At 43.4% G+C, this 16,595-nt stretch overlaps 2 protein-coding genes across 2 annotated transcripts; both read left to right on the forward strand.

Annotated features, from left to right (window-relative positions):
* The first annotated feature begins 27 nt into the window (after positions 1 to 27).
* On the forward strand, positions 28 to 7,509 carry LOC102958152 (histidine--tRNA ligase, mitochondrial). Its single transcript, XM_042985363.1, has 14 exons — positions 28 to 90; positions 179 to 327; positions 1,776 to 1,850; positions 2,363 to 2,482; positions 2,601 to 2,696; positions 3,425 to 3,550; positions 3,658 to 3,765; positions 4,022 to 4,120; positions 4,308 to 4,401; positions 5,034 to 5,161; positions 5,255 to 5,494; positions 5,680 to 5,796; positions 6,012 to 6,158; positions 6,713 to 7,509. Exons 2-14 carry the CDS (start codon positions 220 to 222, stop codon positions 6,770 to 6,772), a joined length of 1,518 nt encoding a protein of 505 aa, XP_042841297.1. The 5' UTR covers positions 28 to 90; positions 179 to 219; the 3' UTR covers positions 6,773 to 7,509.
* A 783-nt stretch (positions 7,510 to 8,292) lies between these two features.
* ZMAT2 (zinc finger matrin-type 2) lies at positions 8,293 to 14,695 on the forward strand. Its single transcript, XM_007077906.3, has 6 exons — positions 8,293 to 8,385; positions 8,724 to 8,817; positions 9,900 to 10,023; positions 11,696 to 11,769; positions 12,213 to 12,358; positions 13,076 to 14,695. The coding sequence occupies exons 1-6, from the start codon at positions 8,368 to 8,370 to the stop codon at positions 13,217 to 13,219; spliced, it is 600 nt and encodes a 199-aa protein (XP_007077968.1). The 5' UTR covers positions 8,293 to 8,367; the 3' UTR covers positions 13,220 to 14,695.
* Positions 14,696 to 16,595: the final 1,900 nt, after the last annotated feature.

Consider the following 16,595-nt stretch of genomic DNA (forward strand, 5'->3'; position numbering starts at 1 on the left):
CGAGCACAAAATCACTTCCGGCTACTACCGGAAGTACGGAAACTGGGCGTGAGCCTGGGAGGTCCGGGGCCAGCCAGTAGGGTTTGGAAGGTGCGGAAGTATTCTCTTTTCCAGGGTGGTAGGGCTACCTTCTGCAGCGCTCTGCACCCTTACTGGGTCCGACCTGCTTCGTTCCCAGGTTTTGGCGCCTGTCTCGGAAAAGCGCTTTCTTGCTACACGATGCCCCCGTTCGGATTCCTGCACATGAGGGTTTGGGCTTCACTGTTTGGCCAGCTTCTGCGGTCGCCCCGTGCTGTGTGCATCAGGGAGGTCCATTTTCACAGCCAGGTGAGCCAGGCTGAGTGGTCTGTCGGGGCAGGATCTCCAGATCCGGAGCAGGGATTCGCGACCTGCACTCCATTAGTATTGTCAGGGTTTTTTGAGTAGTTTAGGGGTACTAAGCTAAGCGTTTTAGATGCTTTGTCATTTAATCCTCATAGCAGTCTTGAGAGGTTGTGATTATTTCCATTTTATTGTTGAGGAGACAGTGAGCTAGGTTAAATGATTTATCTACGGATACATTTATAATATAGGTCCACAATCCCTTATGTGAACTTCTTGGGGTCAAACACATTCTTTTTTTTTTTTTTTTTTTTTATTAACGTGTATTCATTTTCTGGGAGACAGAGAGAGACAGAGCATGAGCGGGAAAGGGGCAGAGAGAGGGAGACACAGAATCTGAAGCAGACTCCAGGCTCTGAGCTGTCTGCACAGAGCCCGATGCGGCGCTCAAACTCACGAACTGAGAGATCATGACCTGAGCCGAAGCCGCTCAACCGACTGAGCCACCCAAGCGCCCCAGAGTCAAACACATTCTTAAGCAAAGTATGTGAATATTCCCATTAAGTGAGATGACTGAAGCCCATAAGTGGGCTGAGTTCACATTATAATTTACCTCAAAATGAGCAACGCCCATCCCTCCAAAAACAAACAAAACAAAACAAAAAAACATTTTCGGTTTTTAGAGGTTTTAGGATTTTGGAATTGCAGAGGAAGGATTGTGAACTGTCATCCTTTGGAGGAGAGAATCCGCCAAAATATGGAACTCTCACACCCTCTATATTTCAGAAAGGAGCATACAGCCTTCTGCTAATAAACAAACTACCGAATCTGTTTTACTTTGTCAAACACCCTAGCAGAGGCTTTGCTATCATAAATAACAGGGTTCAGATCTTGTTATTAATTTTCAGTCACAGCATCCTACCAATCTGGCTTTTTTTAGTTCAATTTGGATATCCATTCCTGTTCATTCCATGGGCATGTTTGTTTTGGGCTCGTTCTTTTCTGTCTTCAGGTTGCTTTTTCCGTGTCTCTAAGCCGAATGACTGCTGCTATCTTATTAAAAATTTATGGTTTTGCTCTTTGAGTAGGAATTGAGAATTGTAGGATCATACTAATCCCTACTCCTGGATGGTTGGTGGTGGTAGTGGTGGGTTGTTTTGTGCCTTCATTGTTCTCAGGTGCTTAAGCTTTTTCAGATGTTTAAAATCTCCAAATATAGTGAATACATTTAAAAACAACAACTATGATAAAGACCTGATCTCATATGTATTACATATATAATGCACATACAACATATGTTTTAGAGTGAGGCTGAGATTGGAGTAGATAAAACAGTGTTCAGTCTGCCTGATGCTCAGGGCCAAATGTCTTTGTAGGTCTGGACATAGGGCCAGAAGTGTCACAGGTCTGGACAGTCTTGAAAGGAGCACACCTCACATTCCTTTTTCTGACAGTTTGCAGAGGCAGTGTTAACATCCCAACTGAAACCACAACAAGAGAAATCAAATTTTATCATCAAGACCCCAAAGGTAATGCCCTTTTCCCTACCCTGTCCTATTAGGGTTCCTTGGAGGACTGCCCTCAGTTCTTCCCTCTGCTCTGCTTGTCTCTTCCTAATCCCTTTTAATGTCTTTTTAGACGAATCAAAAAAAAAAATTCCCTATTCTTTTCTTTTTTTTTTTTTTAACGTTTATTTATTTTTGAGACAGAGAGAGAGCATGAACAGGGGAGGGGCAGAGAGAGAGGGAGACACAGAATCTGAAACAGGCTCCAGGCTCTGCACTTTCAGCACAGAGCCCGACGTGGGGGTCGAACTCACGGACCGTGAGATCATGACCTGAGCCGAAGTCGGACGCTTAAACGACTGAGCCACTCAGGCGCCCCCAAAATTCCCTATTCTTGAGATATTTATGAGGATCATTCATCTGAATTCAAAGAGATTTCAACTTCAGACCTTCGATTATAGATGTTGTTTAACTCTTTGTCTTAAATGGACTTGTTTTTTGTCTTTGTTTTGGCCATGGCTCCTATTGGTTTCTAGGGCACCAGAGATCTTAGTCCCCAGCAGATGGTTGTGAGGGAGAAAATTCTTGATATGGTTGTTGGCTGCTTTAAACGTCATGGAGCAAAGAGGTTAGATACTCCCGCATTTGAGCTAAAGGTAAGAAGGAAAAACTTTTGGGACTCCATTTCTTCACCTGTCTTCAGTTTTTGAAAGAACTTTTAGCCTGTGTTTTGGAGTCCTTTGAACTGTGGCATTTTTTGTTTGATCCCTGCAGGAAATGCTCACTGAGAAGTATGGAGAGGACTCTAGGCTCATCTATGATCTGAAGGATCAGGGTGGAGAGCTGTTGTCCCTGCGCTATGACCTTACTGTATCTTTCTAAGTGTTGGAGACTGACATCTGTTTCCAAACCCAGACGACTTTCTTTGACAAAAGGGACAAAAGTGCCTCTGGGCCCCCTAGGTCTGTTTGCAGCAGCCTTTACTTCCAGTTCCTCCCAGAAAGCAATTCTGCCAGCAGAGCCTGGCCTGGAGCGTTGTCATTTAACTTTATTATGTTTCAGAATCTCTTGTGGAAGCCTGCAGAAATACAGATTTCTGGCCATTATCCCCAGATATTCTTAATTCTATAGCTGGAGTGGGGCTCAGCAATGTACATTGTAAACAGGCGTCTGGGGTCATGAAGGGGCAGGTGGTTTTTGACCTCTATTTTAAAAAACATCGACATAGTTGCAAGGAAATCCAGGTTCTGAAACTTGACTATTTTGAAATGGTTGAGAATTGGTCTGAATAGGAAGTAATAGCCCATACTTGGAAGTTCTTGGGGCATTTCTGTTTCATTCAGTGGCCAGTAGGCCAGCTTCCCCTGCTTTTTACTGAACTTGCACTTTTGCTTGGAGAGATTCCTTCATTCCTTTATATATATTGAATGTCAAGCACTGTTAGGCATTGGGAATAGTGGGAAACAAGACAGAGAAGGTCCTTGTTCTCATCCTAGTGGATGAGATCCAATTGATAATGGCCCATTCCTCTCAAATGTCTACACACTGGGCCTAAGCTTTGGATGTAGTATCCTTTCTCCTTAACTTATTTATGTGAGGTCCCTTTTGCTCGTTATCTGGCCATGAATAAGGTGAAGAAGATGAAACGTTACCATGTTGGAAAAGTGTGGCGGCGGGAGAGCCCAACCATAGTCCAAGGCCGCTACAGGGAGTTCTGCCAGTGTGTAAGTGACCTGATGGGGGCAGCATGGTTTGATAGTTTGGGAGGTTACAACCTGAGAACTGGCTACTCAGTGAAGACTTTTTTCCCCCATCTTTTTCGTTGTTGTAGGATTTTGACATTGCTGGTCAGTTTGATCCTATGATCCCTGACGCAGAGTGTTTGAAGATCATGTGTGAAATTCTTAGTGGATTGCAGCTGGGGGACTTCATCATTAAGGTGAGACCAGGGCTAAGGACTGAGGGGAAAAATCTGGATTTGGCCTGATTATGTCCTAAAACATAGGTGACCCCAGCCTTTAATCCTATAGATCTGGCATTTTCTCAGAACAGTTATTTAATTTTATGTATATCTATATAGTCATCCTATGAAATTTTTTTCTGTCATTTTTATGAGACAGGCTAGTAGGGACTGCAATTGTTTTGAGGGAAAGGGCATTGATGAGGCACTTGTGTTACTTCCACTGAGTTCCCAGGTCAATGATCGGCGGGTTTTGGATGGGATGTTTGCTGTCTGCGGTGTTCCTGAAAGCAAGTTCCATGCCATCTGCTCCTTGATAGACAAACTAGACAAGGTAACAAAAAAGACATGTTTTAATAGACCATATCCGAGTCTCTGCCCTGCCCTCAAATCTATACCCCTGTCGCTGGATTTCCTGAGCTGCCTCTGAGTTTGCTGAGTATAATGTTATGTACTCATGACATTTCCAGTTAGATAAAGAAGGATTTTGGAACTGGGCTAATATTTGGGTGTTTGCACAGATATCTTGGAAAGATGTGAGACATGAGATGGTGGCAAAGAAAGGCCTGGCTCCTGAAGTGGCTGATAGAATTGGGGACTATGTTCAATGTCATGGTAAGAACCAGGGTTTTGTGGGCTATGTGATAGAAGTGGAGTGAGGGTGATGGGTGTACAAACTTCTGCCTCTGAAACAGCTCCTTTCTGAAGATGTGTGACATCAGAACCTGGCCTGAATTTAATTTCACTTTTACTTAGTATAACCACTTTGTGTCTTCAGATGGCAGAAGCAGAGGTGAGTCTGGTCATAAGACATCAGGATTTTTTTTTAATTTTTTAATTTTTTTTAATGTTTATTTATTTTTGAGGTTTTTTTTTTTTTTTTTTAATAAGAAAATGAAGAGGAGTAGGAGCACCTGGGTTGCTCATTCGGTTAAGTGTCTGACTCCTGATTTTGGTTCAGGTCATGATCTCATGAGTCTGGGATCGAGCCCCGAGTTGGGCTGTGCACTGACTCAGCAGAGCTTACTTGGGATTCTTTCTCTCTCCCTCTCTATCTGCCCCTCCCCAACTGGCCCACTTCTGCATGCATTTGTGAGAGCTTACTCTCTCTTTCTCTCTCAAAATAAGTAAATAAACATCAAAAAATAAAGTAAGGAGGACTGGCTGGAACAAATTAGGAATAAATTTGGATAAAACAAATCTGGGTGAATAGCACAGACCTTATTTCTCCCCATATGTCTCCCTAGGTGGGGTTTCCTTGATAGAGCAAATGTTCCAGGATCCTAGACTATCACAGAACAAGCAGGCTCTAGATGGCTTGGGGGACTTGAAGCTGCTATTTGAATACCTGACTTTATTTGGAATTGCTGAGAAGGTAAGCTGAGTTGGCAGTGGACCTTTGGCTGAGCTTTGGGGCTCTCGGGGTCCTGAGTGTTTTCTGGGACTTACTATAGCCTTGTTCCCACAGATCTCTTTTGACCTAAGCCTAGCTCGGGGCCTGGACTACTATACTGGAGTAATCTATGAAGCAGTGCTACTACAGACCCCGGCTCAGGCTCAGGAGTCCTTCAATGTGGGTAGTGTGGCTGCTGGTGGACGCTATGATAAGCTGGTGGGCATGTTTGACCCCAAGGGCCACAAGGTGCCGTGTGTGGGACTCAGTATTGGGGTAGAGCGAATCTTCTCTATTGTGGAGCAGAGGATGAAGGTAGGTCTTAGGTTGGGCTGGAGTGGGGCTAGAGACTTAAACTCATGTTTTTGGATATACAGTGGGACTGTTTTTCTGATGATTCTTTTTGTCCTTTTTTTTTTTTTTTTTTTTTAAAGTTTCTGATGCACAGGAAGTTTTGGCTTTTTTTATTAGTTTTATGTTTTTCCTCTCTCTTTAATCAGACTTTTGGTCAGAAGATACGGACTACAGAGACCCAAGTGTTTGTGGCCACACCACAGAAGAACTTTCTTCATGAACGGTTGAAGCTAATTGCAGAACTTTGGGATGCTGGGATCAAGGTATGATAAATCTGATATCCAGGTCATCTAGGTATATGTGGACATTCAGGTGGCCATTTCTACCTTATGCAAGGTGGAACTTAAGAAATTTCTGGTCTTCACTAAAGTATCTTCTAGTAGAAGGGTTAAGTCCTTATTTCTTTGGCAATGCTTGTTCCTGGGGTTGAGTAATGTGGTTATTCCTCAGCCCCTTACTCTGTCTTCACTGTTTTCAGGCAGAGCTGCTGTATAAAAACAACCCTAAACTACTAACGCAACTGCACTACTGTGAGGACATGGGCATTCCACTGGTGGTCATTATTGGTGAGCAAGAAATGAAAGAAGGGATAATCAAGCTTCGTTCAGTGGCCAGCAGGGAGGAGGTGAGTGGGGGAAATGGAAGGAACCAAGGGTTTCTGTCTTTCTTAGATTCTTTTTTGTTTTTGTTTTTAATGTTTATTTTGAGAGAGAAAGAGAGAGAGCATACTTTGCAAGTGGGTGAGCAAGGGAGGGGTAGAGAGAGAATCCCAAGGAGGCTTCACACTGTCAGCATAGAGCCCAGTGCAGAGCTCAACCTCACAGACTGTGAGATCATGACCTGAGCCTAAATCAAGAGTCAGATGCTTAAATGACTGAGCTACTCAAGCGCCCCTAAAGATTTTATTTCTTCAGTAATCTCAGCACCCATCATGGGGCTCAAACTCAGAACTCCAAGATTAAGAGTCACATGCTCTATTCACTGAGCGAGACAGGTGCCCCAGGTGTTAGAATCTCTTGAGGGCATACATTGTCCAGTCCAGCTTGAAGCCCATACTTCTCCCTGTTGGTTGCATAAGTAGTGGGAGCAGATGCAGAGTAAAACGCATGTGGAAAAGCAGTGACTAAGAATCTAGTATCACTCTATAGTTTGTCACATGAAGGTTCTTTTATGTTACAGGTGGCTATTAAACGGGAAAATCTTGTGGCTGAAATTCAGAAGCGACTATCTGAGTCTTGACTCTTGCCTGATTGCCATCTGCTGCTCTTTCTAGAAAATGTTTCTTCTAGAACTGAGTTGCTGATGGACTTCACAACTGCTGGCCAGGATGGGTGACAAGTTCCTCTGCCTCCTCCATCCTTTCTGGGTACAGAACTGTGGAAGGCCCTGAGGACTCCTGGGCTAGTGCAAGCAGCTATTCTGCATGGGTGCAGATGGCTGGTATGTGAAAGAGACATGCTCTAACTGCAGAGGCAGAATTGAAGTGCCATTGAATGCTGCCAATAGGTACTGAGATGGTTGCTTTTAGCAAAGCTCTAGGAAAGTTGCCTAAGGCTGAGACCATTGAGACCAAAAGTCAGAATCTTAGCCTTCTACTGTGGCTTCTGAACCAGATTGTGGGGAATTTGTCCACAATCTGCCCTTGGCCTGCCCAGGGAGTTTTGGAAGACAGCAAAGAAGGGGGAACAGCAACTTTCTCTTTTGTTTGAGGACAGAGATGCTATCCTGAGGGCAAAGTAGTGCTCATACTGATATGGCATGTCTCTAGCCCATCCACATAGAGTGAGGCTGTCTGTTTAGTAATTTTGAATGTTGAATTTAATAGGTGACTTGATGCAATGGTCTAATCTTTTGAGATTTTGGAGACCATTTCCTGTGCCAGAATTACTACTCTGACTATATTCCATATTCTCCTATGGAGGTGACCTTTCTAGAAGTGATTGGATAATGTATTAAATAAAATATTAAATGAAGTAGCTTGGGTGATTTGTCATCAAGAGATTGGTTTGCATAGACCATAGAAAATGCTTGAGTGTACACTAGAGAATTCTGAGAGCTAGGAGCAACCTCCCTGGGGTGATGCTTCTGTATTCAGTGAATGGAGCAGTCACAGTTCCTGACTGCTGCCCATTAACCCCTCAACCCCCAACTCAACACATAGTGAGTCATCTGTCAGAGTTCTTCACCCTACAGAGTTGCTGATAACTGGCCTTTCCAAGTCCAATCATGTTAATTAAATTGTGCCCTATAGATTGAAAGACTGTAAGATTCCTCAGTTTAAGGAAAAATGAGTTAACCAAAGGGTGTTAGCGTTGCTTCAAAACAAGGAGAGAGTGTGCAAAAAGAATTTTGTATTTGTGCGCTGGGAAGGTTGCAACCTTTAAAAACACTGTGGTGTCAGGACCTTATCTTTAGTGCATACAGGTAAATGGGACACCTAGAACTCCTGATAACCGATTCAGCCTTAACGAAAACTTAGAAACTCTTGGCAAACGCACGCAAAATTGCTTAGATCAGAGGGCGCTGATCTGGACCGTTGCCTCGTTTGTAAAATAGATGAGTCGAACTAAATCAGCCCTTCAACGCACGTTTTGAAAGCCTGGGGAAAGAAACGTTGGTAGGCACCCTTACTTCCGTGTTGCTTCAAACCCCACCTTGCGCATGCGTCATTTTCTTGGGGCAGAGGAGGGGCCAACAAGCTTGTTTAAGAAGCCCTCCAGTCCTTATCTCGTTTAGAACACGAGACTCTAAGCTTATTGGAGGGCAAGCCTGCTTTACGGCTCAAGGCCGCTTTTTACGTCATTTTCCGGCTTCCCATTCACTTCGCAGTGAAGATGGCGTCCGGCAGTGGGGTAGGTGTTGTGTGTGTGTGTGGAGGCTTTGGTCGGGCGGGGGGCAGAGGGTGCCTTCTCAGTGCGGAATATCCTGCAGCCGGCTGGCTTCTCGACACCTCCTTGTGGTGTAATGGCCCGGATTCAAGAGCTTCCCCGTGGGGCTCTGGTTCAGGGTTTGTGGAATCGCGGAGGTCTCTTGGGTTTGGGTCCTGAGGCTACCTTAGTCTGGTGCGGTTCGGAGAGTCTTCGCTCTCCACAGGTCTCCGGGACGCCGTGCCGCGTAGACGCGGGTCTTTCTATTTCTCTAGGGGTCGGACGTGATTAGCGACGAATCTTGAGCGCTTTTTTCTCTACAGACGAAAAACTTGGACTTTCGCCGAAAGTGGGACAAAGATGAATATGAGAAGCTTGCCGAGAAGAGACTCACGGAAGAGAGAGAAAAGAAGGATGGTGCGTGCCTGCTCCGTCAAGGGCTGTGGGTATAGTAGAGGCGAAGCCATAGCTGGGAGCCGGTGGGGAGTTGAAATGCATTGACCTTTTACCCCGTGTAACCTCTGGCAGAGCGTTGCCTCCCTGCCCCTTGAGTTCTTAATGTATAAAACGAGAGCAAGAAGAAGGACTGAAGCGGTTTTGAGGTGTTTTCCCCTCTTTTTCTTCTACTTCCTTGCTCTCCTTTTGCTTGGCTCATTTCGTACTTTCCTGAAGTACAGATAAGAGAGTGGAATCCTTAGTAGTGACAGAAAAGAAGTGGAGTATTTTGTTGCTGTGCATTCTGCTATTGAGGCTGACTTCTTTCCCTTGAAGTCACTTAAGGGGAAGAAGAACTGCCTTAGTTAAGACCTTTCCCTGTAGTCTGAGAAGAGCAAGGGTACTACTAAGGAGTGTGTGATTTTTTTTTTTTTTTTTTAAGCTGATGCTCAGTAGTACTGCTCCCTATGTACAGTGTTGGGAGTTGGTGCTCCTCTCCTAGATAGAGATTCCACTGTACAAAAATAAATGTCTTATTTTCTGTTTTCAAACGTATACATTCTTCTTTCATTTTAGTTTCACACCATCTTGTACACACTAACCCTTTTAGTTTTTATGTAATTTGTACAGTAGTGCCAGCCACATAACAGGTATTTCCTGAATGTTGATCTCCTTTAAAAATTTTCCCCAGCCCTGTGAAGATTCTTTTCTGTGTTAATGCTTGGGGTATCTGTCTGAAAGTGTCTTTGCTCTTTTAAAAGTTCGCTTTTTGTGAAAATTCAGAACTCCTCCTTTCAATTCAGTTAATCAATAAAAAAAACTTTGCTTTTAGACTTGTTGGCTTTAAAGTGGATAAAAGCTGTACATAGTTTAGGGATTGCTTATCATTTTTCCTGTGTCGAGATTCTGTCTAGGTGCTGCTAGAAGTGCTCCTTGTGTCCCTGGCTTTGGGTTCAAGAAAGAAATGAGAGTAGACACCTGTATTTTGGGTATCATGCATTTCTTTTCCTTTCTGGTTCAAGAACTGAAGTATTGAAGAAACTTTCTCCTCTATTATACTTTAGGAAAACCAGTGCAGCCAGTCAAAAGGGAGCTCCTCCGGCATAGAGACTACAAGGTGGACCTGGAATCCAAGCTTGGGAAGACAATTGTCATTACTAAGACCACACCACAATCAGAGATGGGAGGGTGAGTGACGTTTCATCTTTCTCAGGAGCCAGGAATAGGTATAATAAACTCTCTGTTGCTTTTAGCAGGTGTTGAGGAGGTTCCCTGGCCCCAGGATAACAACCTTGTTGCCTACAATTCTACCTTTAAGTTTGTTTTTCTTTGTTCCCCCAAGGTCTCAACTAAACATAATAGTGTCTCTAGGAGGAGTCACTCGGTAGGCTTATTCATACAAGTACTGTAAGTGCTACTTAATATTTTAAAGAAGAAATGAGGAAAAGAACTACTGAAGAGATATTTAGGGGAGAGATTAGGTGGAGATAGAATGGAGCCTAGGAGCTGTTGAATTAAGGGAGTTGAGGTTCCAGACTGGCTGCAGAGGCTGTAGTTGTTATGGATTGCTTGGTTATACACCTTCCTCCTGACTACCTGCCTCCCGTGGTAAGAAGTGTCCTACAACAACTCTTTATTCTTTTGCCCACCACTACTACTTCCATGTTCACTTAGTCTTTCTAGCAGGAGGGCAAAACAGATAGCAATAAATGACATGTCTGAGTTGCTTAGAAAATCCACTAACGTCATTCCTCTTTGTATTAGTTCTCTCTTGCTTTGTAAGTTAACAAATCCAAAATTTAGCATCATGAGATAACAAATAGCTCACAATTTCTGTGTCTAAATAATCTGGGAAAGGCTTAGCGAGGTGGTTCTGGCTCAGGGTTTCACAAAGCTACAGTATAGGTATCTGGTGGGTCTGCCTTCATCTGAGGTGTAAGTGGGGCTGAATCATTTGATTGAAGGCTTTTTCACGTGGCAGTGCTTTAGAGGCCTCAGTTCTTTGCCCCATGGGCTTCTCCATAGTGCTGCTCACAATAAAGCAAGTGGCTTCCCCAGAGTAAGACATGGACAGACTAAGACAGAAGCCACTTTTTTTTTTTTTTTTAATTTTTTTAACGTTTATTTATTTTTGAGACAGAGACAGAGCATGAAGGGGGGAGGGTCAGAGAGAGAGGGAGACTCAGAATCTGAAACAGGTTCAAGGCTCTGAGCGGTCAGCACAGAGCCCAATGCGGGGCTCGAACTCACAGACCGCGAGATCATGACCTGAGCCAAAGTCGGACGCTTAACCGACTAAGCCACCCAGGCGCCCCAAGCCACTTTTTTTTTTTAATAACCTTATTTTGTAAGTGACATAGCATCACTTTTCACATTCTTTTAGTCACAGACTAACCCTAGTACAAATTGGGAGGGGACTACACAGGGTAGGAATACCAGGAATTTTGGCGTCATGGAGGTTGGCTACCATATTCTTCCAAGAGATAAAGCTTTATGAAAATCAGACGTGCCTTCTTGTAAAAAGAAAATTTACCTAAAAAATAGGAGTTTCTTGGCTGAAACATTAAGATCCTTATAGCTAGTGGGGCTCCTGGGTGGCTCAGTTGGTTAAGCGTCCGACTTCGGCTCAGGTCATGATCTCACAGTCCGTGAGTTCAAGCCCCACGTCGGGCTCTGTGCTGACAGCTCAGAGCCTGGAGCCCGTTTCAGATTCTGTGTCTCCCTCTCTCTCTGCCCCTCCCCTGTTCGTGCTCTGTCTCTCTGTCTCAAAAATAAATAAACGTTAAAAAAAAAAAATTAAAAAAAAAAAAGATCCTTATAGCTAGATTTGACCACAAGTGCTCTTTATTCTGTTTGCTAGGTATTACTGCAATGTCTGTGACTGTGTTGTGAAGGACTCCATCAACTTCCTGGATCACATTAATGGAAAGAAACGTAAGGCTTGGAGGTAGTTTATGCTTAGGGCTGGGTTTGGGGAAAGGGTAGTTTCTGTTGGATCTTTTTTTAATGCCTGAGAAATACTCCAATTGCTTCGGTACAGGGTATCCTTTACTTCATTATCTAATGTTTCTGGAGGCCCTGGATGAGACACTGTTTCAAGCTTTCAACAAGAAGACCATGGTCTTTTCCATGGCCTAGCTGTCCCCACTGGTATGCATTTGCTCAGTAAAGCCAGTTGAACACCACTTGGATCTTGCTATCTGTAGCTGCTGCTTCTGGGAACAAGTAAAGCCAACGGAGTTTTTTTTCCAGCCATAATTATTTTTGCTTTGTATTTTATGAGAAGTTTTTTTTTTTTTAATATAATGTCAAGAAAAGACTTTTTGAGGGACTGGGGATGTACTGACATTACCTTTTTCACTGTTGATCCCACCCAGATCAGCGAAATCTGGGCATGTCTATGCGTGTGGAACGTTCCACCTTGGATCAGGTGAAGAAACGTTTTGAAGTCAATAAGAAGAAGATGGAAGAGAAACAGAAGGATTATGATTTTGAGGAAAGGATGAAGGAGCTCAGAGAAGAAGTAAGGCTCTGCTGTTCTTCCATCTTTTATCCCCTAGCTTTGAGTTTTATGTTATGAATCATGGGGAAGCCTTCTTCCTCATTCCACTCCCACCCCCAGAGGATAATTGTATCCTGAATTTCTCTATATTGGGGGAAACCTTTACTGCCTTTGTTTGGGACTCCCATGATCTTAAGAATATGGCTGTAAACCTATTCTTTTTTCGTGGACTCTCTGGGCCTACTTACTTTTTTTCTTACTGCAGGAGGGATTAAATACACCTAGTCCCCAAGAGGCATGTGGAACCAGCCTGACTGGGTCAGAATTCTGTTTCCTTCACTTACTGGCTATGACTCTTGGGCAAGTTATAGAACTTCTCCATGTCTCGGTTTCCCCATATTAGAGATCTTAATATATAATCTACACAAAGCACATACACCAATTCCTGGCATGTGCTGTGTGCCCCAGGATGATAGGTACTATTATGTGGTTTTGCTTCCATAACCTTTTTTAAGAACCAGAGATAACCTGGAATGTAGGACTGAGAAGTGCTCTTCACAGGCTAAAATTTCTCTTTGTTGTTTCTTAAAATCTTTAGTGTGGCTTTTCTTCTGTTCTTAAAATTTTATTTGTCTTTAACTGCTTTCTCCTAAAGATAGAAAGGAATCTTGACCTCACTTGTCTCTTTCAATCTTTGGCTCAGGAGTCTGAACTGATTCTGAGTGATTTCCCCCCTAGGAGGAAAAGGCCAAAGCCTACAAGAAAGAGAAACAGAAGGAGAAGAAAAGGAGGGCTGAGGAGGACTTGACATTTGAGGAGGATGATGAGATGGCAGCTGTGATGGGCTTCTCTGGCTTTGGTTCCACCAAGAAGAGTTACTGAGGCTTTCTATGCTTGGCCCTTTGCTAACTTTGTGTGTGAGGGGGGTCATTTTTTTCCGGGGTACTTGGGAAAGTCCTTAAGAGTGGCAATGGGGAGGGCTCAAGGGTGGGTGTTTGTGGTTTCCCTCTACTTTGGGAAAGAGCACAGGATGCAGAGGAAATGCTGTGGCATTTCCTTCAGCCTCAGTATGTCACTGGAGTCACAGGACCTCTGCCTGAGTTCCCAATAAAAACCTCTTCTGAGGCTGCTTTCCCTAAACTCCCCCTGCATCTTTCCCTCTTCATCTGTCCAACCTCTTACCTGAGCATACTACATTGATCCTGTGTTCTCCCTTTGTTTTAATTTTGACTCTTGGCTTAGCCTGCAGCAGAAAGGTTCTCTGGGTCCCCAGTTTCCAGTTGCTAGCATATTTTTGACCAGCCTTCTATCCCCCTCAGCCCCCTCTGGTTTTCTGCCACCTGTGCATGCATGTGTATTTCTGCCTGGGTCTGGTATGTGCGGGCGTGTGTGCATGAATTTGTCACATAGGGGGAGCCTGAGCTAGAACCTCAGAGCATTGCTGCCTTGGGGCCTGATGTTCTTGGCTCCTTCAGTGCATGTAACAGGAAATTAAATGGGACGAGTGTTTGGTGTGGTTTTTGTCTGGTGAGTTTTTTAACCTTTGTTCTTCATATGTAGACTGTTGAGCGTTTCCTGTTTGTTTCATTTTATTGAGGATTACTCTTTTTTTTCTTCCTTGTGAGCAGGCTCTTGGAAGAACCTGTTTGATGCAAAAAAGAAAAAGGAAAAAAAACTTCATATGGGAGCCCTTGGGTCTCAGAGACTGTTCAACATGTATAATAAATGGCATTGACTGGGCCTATTCACATTTGGTGGGAACATTCCATATTCTTCCCTGTGTATTGTTTTTTTCTTCATACACTGAGTATTTACATATAGAGCTTATTCTTTCTTCTCCCTTCATTTGAGTCCTGTCCCTTTTTTTTCCCCTAGGTTCCTTCAGCACGAGTTGTATTTTCCTCTGATGGGATGTGTATCCGGAGGAGACTGAACAAAACTTTTTCTCTAATTTTAGCCTCCTTTGGTCTCTTTTTTGGAACAGCAGAGTTGAGGGTTGAACTTAGTGTGTTCCTTATTATCTGCAGTTAGACTAAGCACAGGGTTACTGGGTTTTGGCACTGTTGACATTTTCGGTTGGCTAATTCTTTGTTCTGGAGGCTGTCTTGTGCATTTTAGGTTGTTTAGCAATATCCCTAGCCTCTGCTTGTAGTGCACCTCCTCCCCAAGTAGGACAGCTAAGATTGTGTCCCCAGGATATGGTGAAATCCCTAATCCCAGCCCCATTCAGAACCACTGAGAAACTGCCTTCCCTACTTTGGTGTAACTTGAGCATTAGATCACACAGATTGCTGAACTAAAAAAAAAAAAAAAAAAAGCTTTGAAAATCCCTGGATTGGGTACTGTGCATCCCAGGGATACATAAGAAAAAAAATCAGTCCCTTAAATAAACCAACAATAGTTACACAAACTTCTGTATCCTGAAAAGAGGACTCTATGTGGGTTAACAAGGCTGCCACCATATATGCCTTGTTTACGTTCTCTGCCTCATGTAGCCCCCTTGAAGCATCTGAGTCACCTTTGGATCCCTTAAAGTACTATACTCTTTCCTTTGGACTTTTGTACGTAATTCCCTTGCTGTCAGGCATAACTTGACTAATTTGTTTCTGACGCTGAATCTTGCCACTGGGAGCATTATGAATGTTATCTACTGGCTCAAGGCCTGGTTCAAAGTATCTTCTACAATATTTGTTGGCCAATTGCAGGCAGATTAGTGGGTTCTTTGCTTAACAGTATTGTGTGCTCTACAGGTCCTTCAAGTCAGACTCTAGTAGATAGGGCTGTTTTGCTCACCCTTTTAAGGCAGGCTGGAGAAAATATCAGCGAGCTGAGTTCCTTCCATGATTCAGTACTCTTTAGGAAATCATCTAATTCACCTTGTCTTCACAGGATTTCCCTCCCTCTTTGGTACAGTGGAATCTTAACTCGAGTCACCCCTACTAAAAAAGCAATTCTGAATTCCAGGTTCTCTAAATTCTCTTGGGACTAACAAGTGGTTTGAGTCTCTAAGGGGTATGTCTAGGTAATGAGTGTATGAAGGGATTCAAGGCGGTGACTTGAAAAGGTGGAGGGTGGGGTTGGGGAAAGGAGGTGGGATGGAGGTGGGGTGGGGTGAGGAGGTGGGATGGAAATTTAGGAGCCCAGAGCAATCCCAGATAACTCAGAAATCTCTGGAAGAGAAACTTACTTGATGTTTGTGGTCTTTCTAAAATCCATGGAAATTTTGCATTTTGGTTGAGGAATATGCCTGTGACTTGCCTACATGTGTTCATTTATTCAGTGATTGCTGAGATGCTGACCATGTTCTAGGCCCTGGTATTGTTTTCTGGAGCAAGGCGTCAAGGCTCAGCTGTCATGGAATTTACATTCTGGTGGAATTGCCTTTTAAAGTACCTAGGGGACAAAAGATTGGATGGTTTCAGATCATTCTGTGGCTTCAGGCACCCCCTGGGACTTGAGCCTCTCCCATAGTCCCCCCTCCAAAGTCTTAAATGTGGAGACTTTAGCATTTCTACTCATGGCTGTCCTAAAAACATACCTGTGTATGTGTACATATACTTCTAAGGGTATTTACTGCAGGTTTATTTAACAGTGAAACATTTAAAATAAAACATACATTTATTCTTGAATATAGTGCAGCCATTACTATATATATGAATTAGATCTGTGTACTAACAAGAAAGATCAACAAGACCTACTGTTAAGTAAAAGCACAAAAACAATACCAAACTGATTTCCACAAACTTCTGACCCCCTTCATAAAATTATATTCTGTGTCCAGTTAAATATATCGATTGAGAAAAAGGTCTGGAAGATGCATAATGAAATTATAACTGGTTAACTGGAGAAAGTAGGAATCACGGGAAGAGAAAGGTTAGCTGTTTAACAGTACACATGAAAGGAATAGAATATTCATGTGGGTTTAAAATAATTTTTAAAAATAGTAACAAAATAATTATAATACCTATTATGACACTTGGGAGGGGAGCTCTGTGGTTTTTCTTTGGTTTAACTCTAGAGTTCCTAGTAAGGTCTGAAAGAACTTGCAGCTTGCAAAGATTTCACTCTTCTGACTTGGGCATTCCCTGTGGTTTGTCCTGGGAGCAGAGGGGCTGGAGGGCCTGTCCAGAGACTTGGGGACCAGGTGACTGTTGCCTGTAATAGAGAATAAGCTTGGAAGGCAACTTCTTGGTAGAGCTTACTAGCAGGTAAAGGAGACATGAGTCCTCATTGCTGTGTGTCCTCAGATGGGCACTTC

This window comes from Panthera tigris, chromosome A1, assembly GCF_018350195.1.
Source record: "Panthera tigris isolate Pti1 chromosome A1, P.tigris_Pti1_mat1.1, whole genome shotgun sequence".
NCBI classification, from domain to species: domain Eukaryota; kingdom Metazoa; phylum Chordata; class Mammalia; order Carnivora; family Felidae; genus Panthera; species Panthera tigris.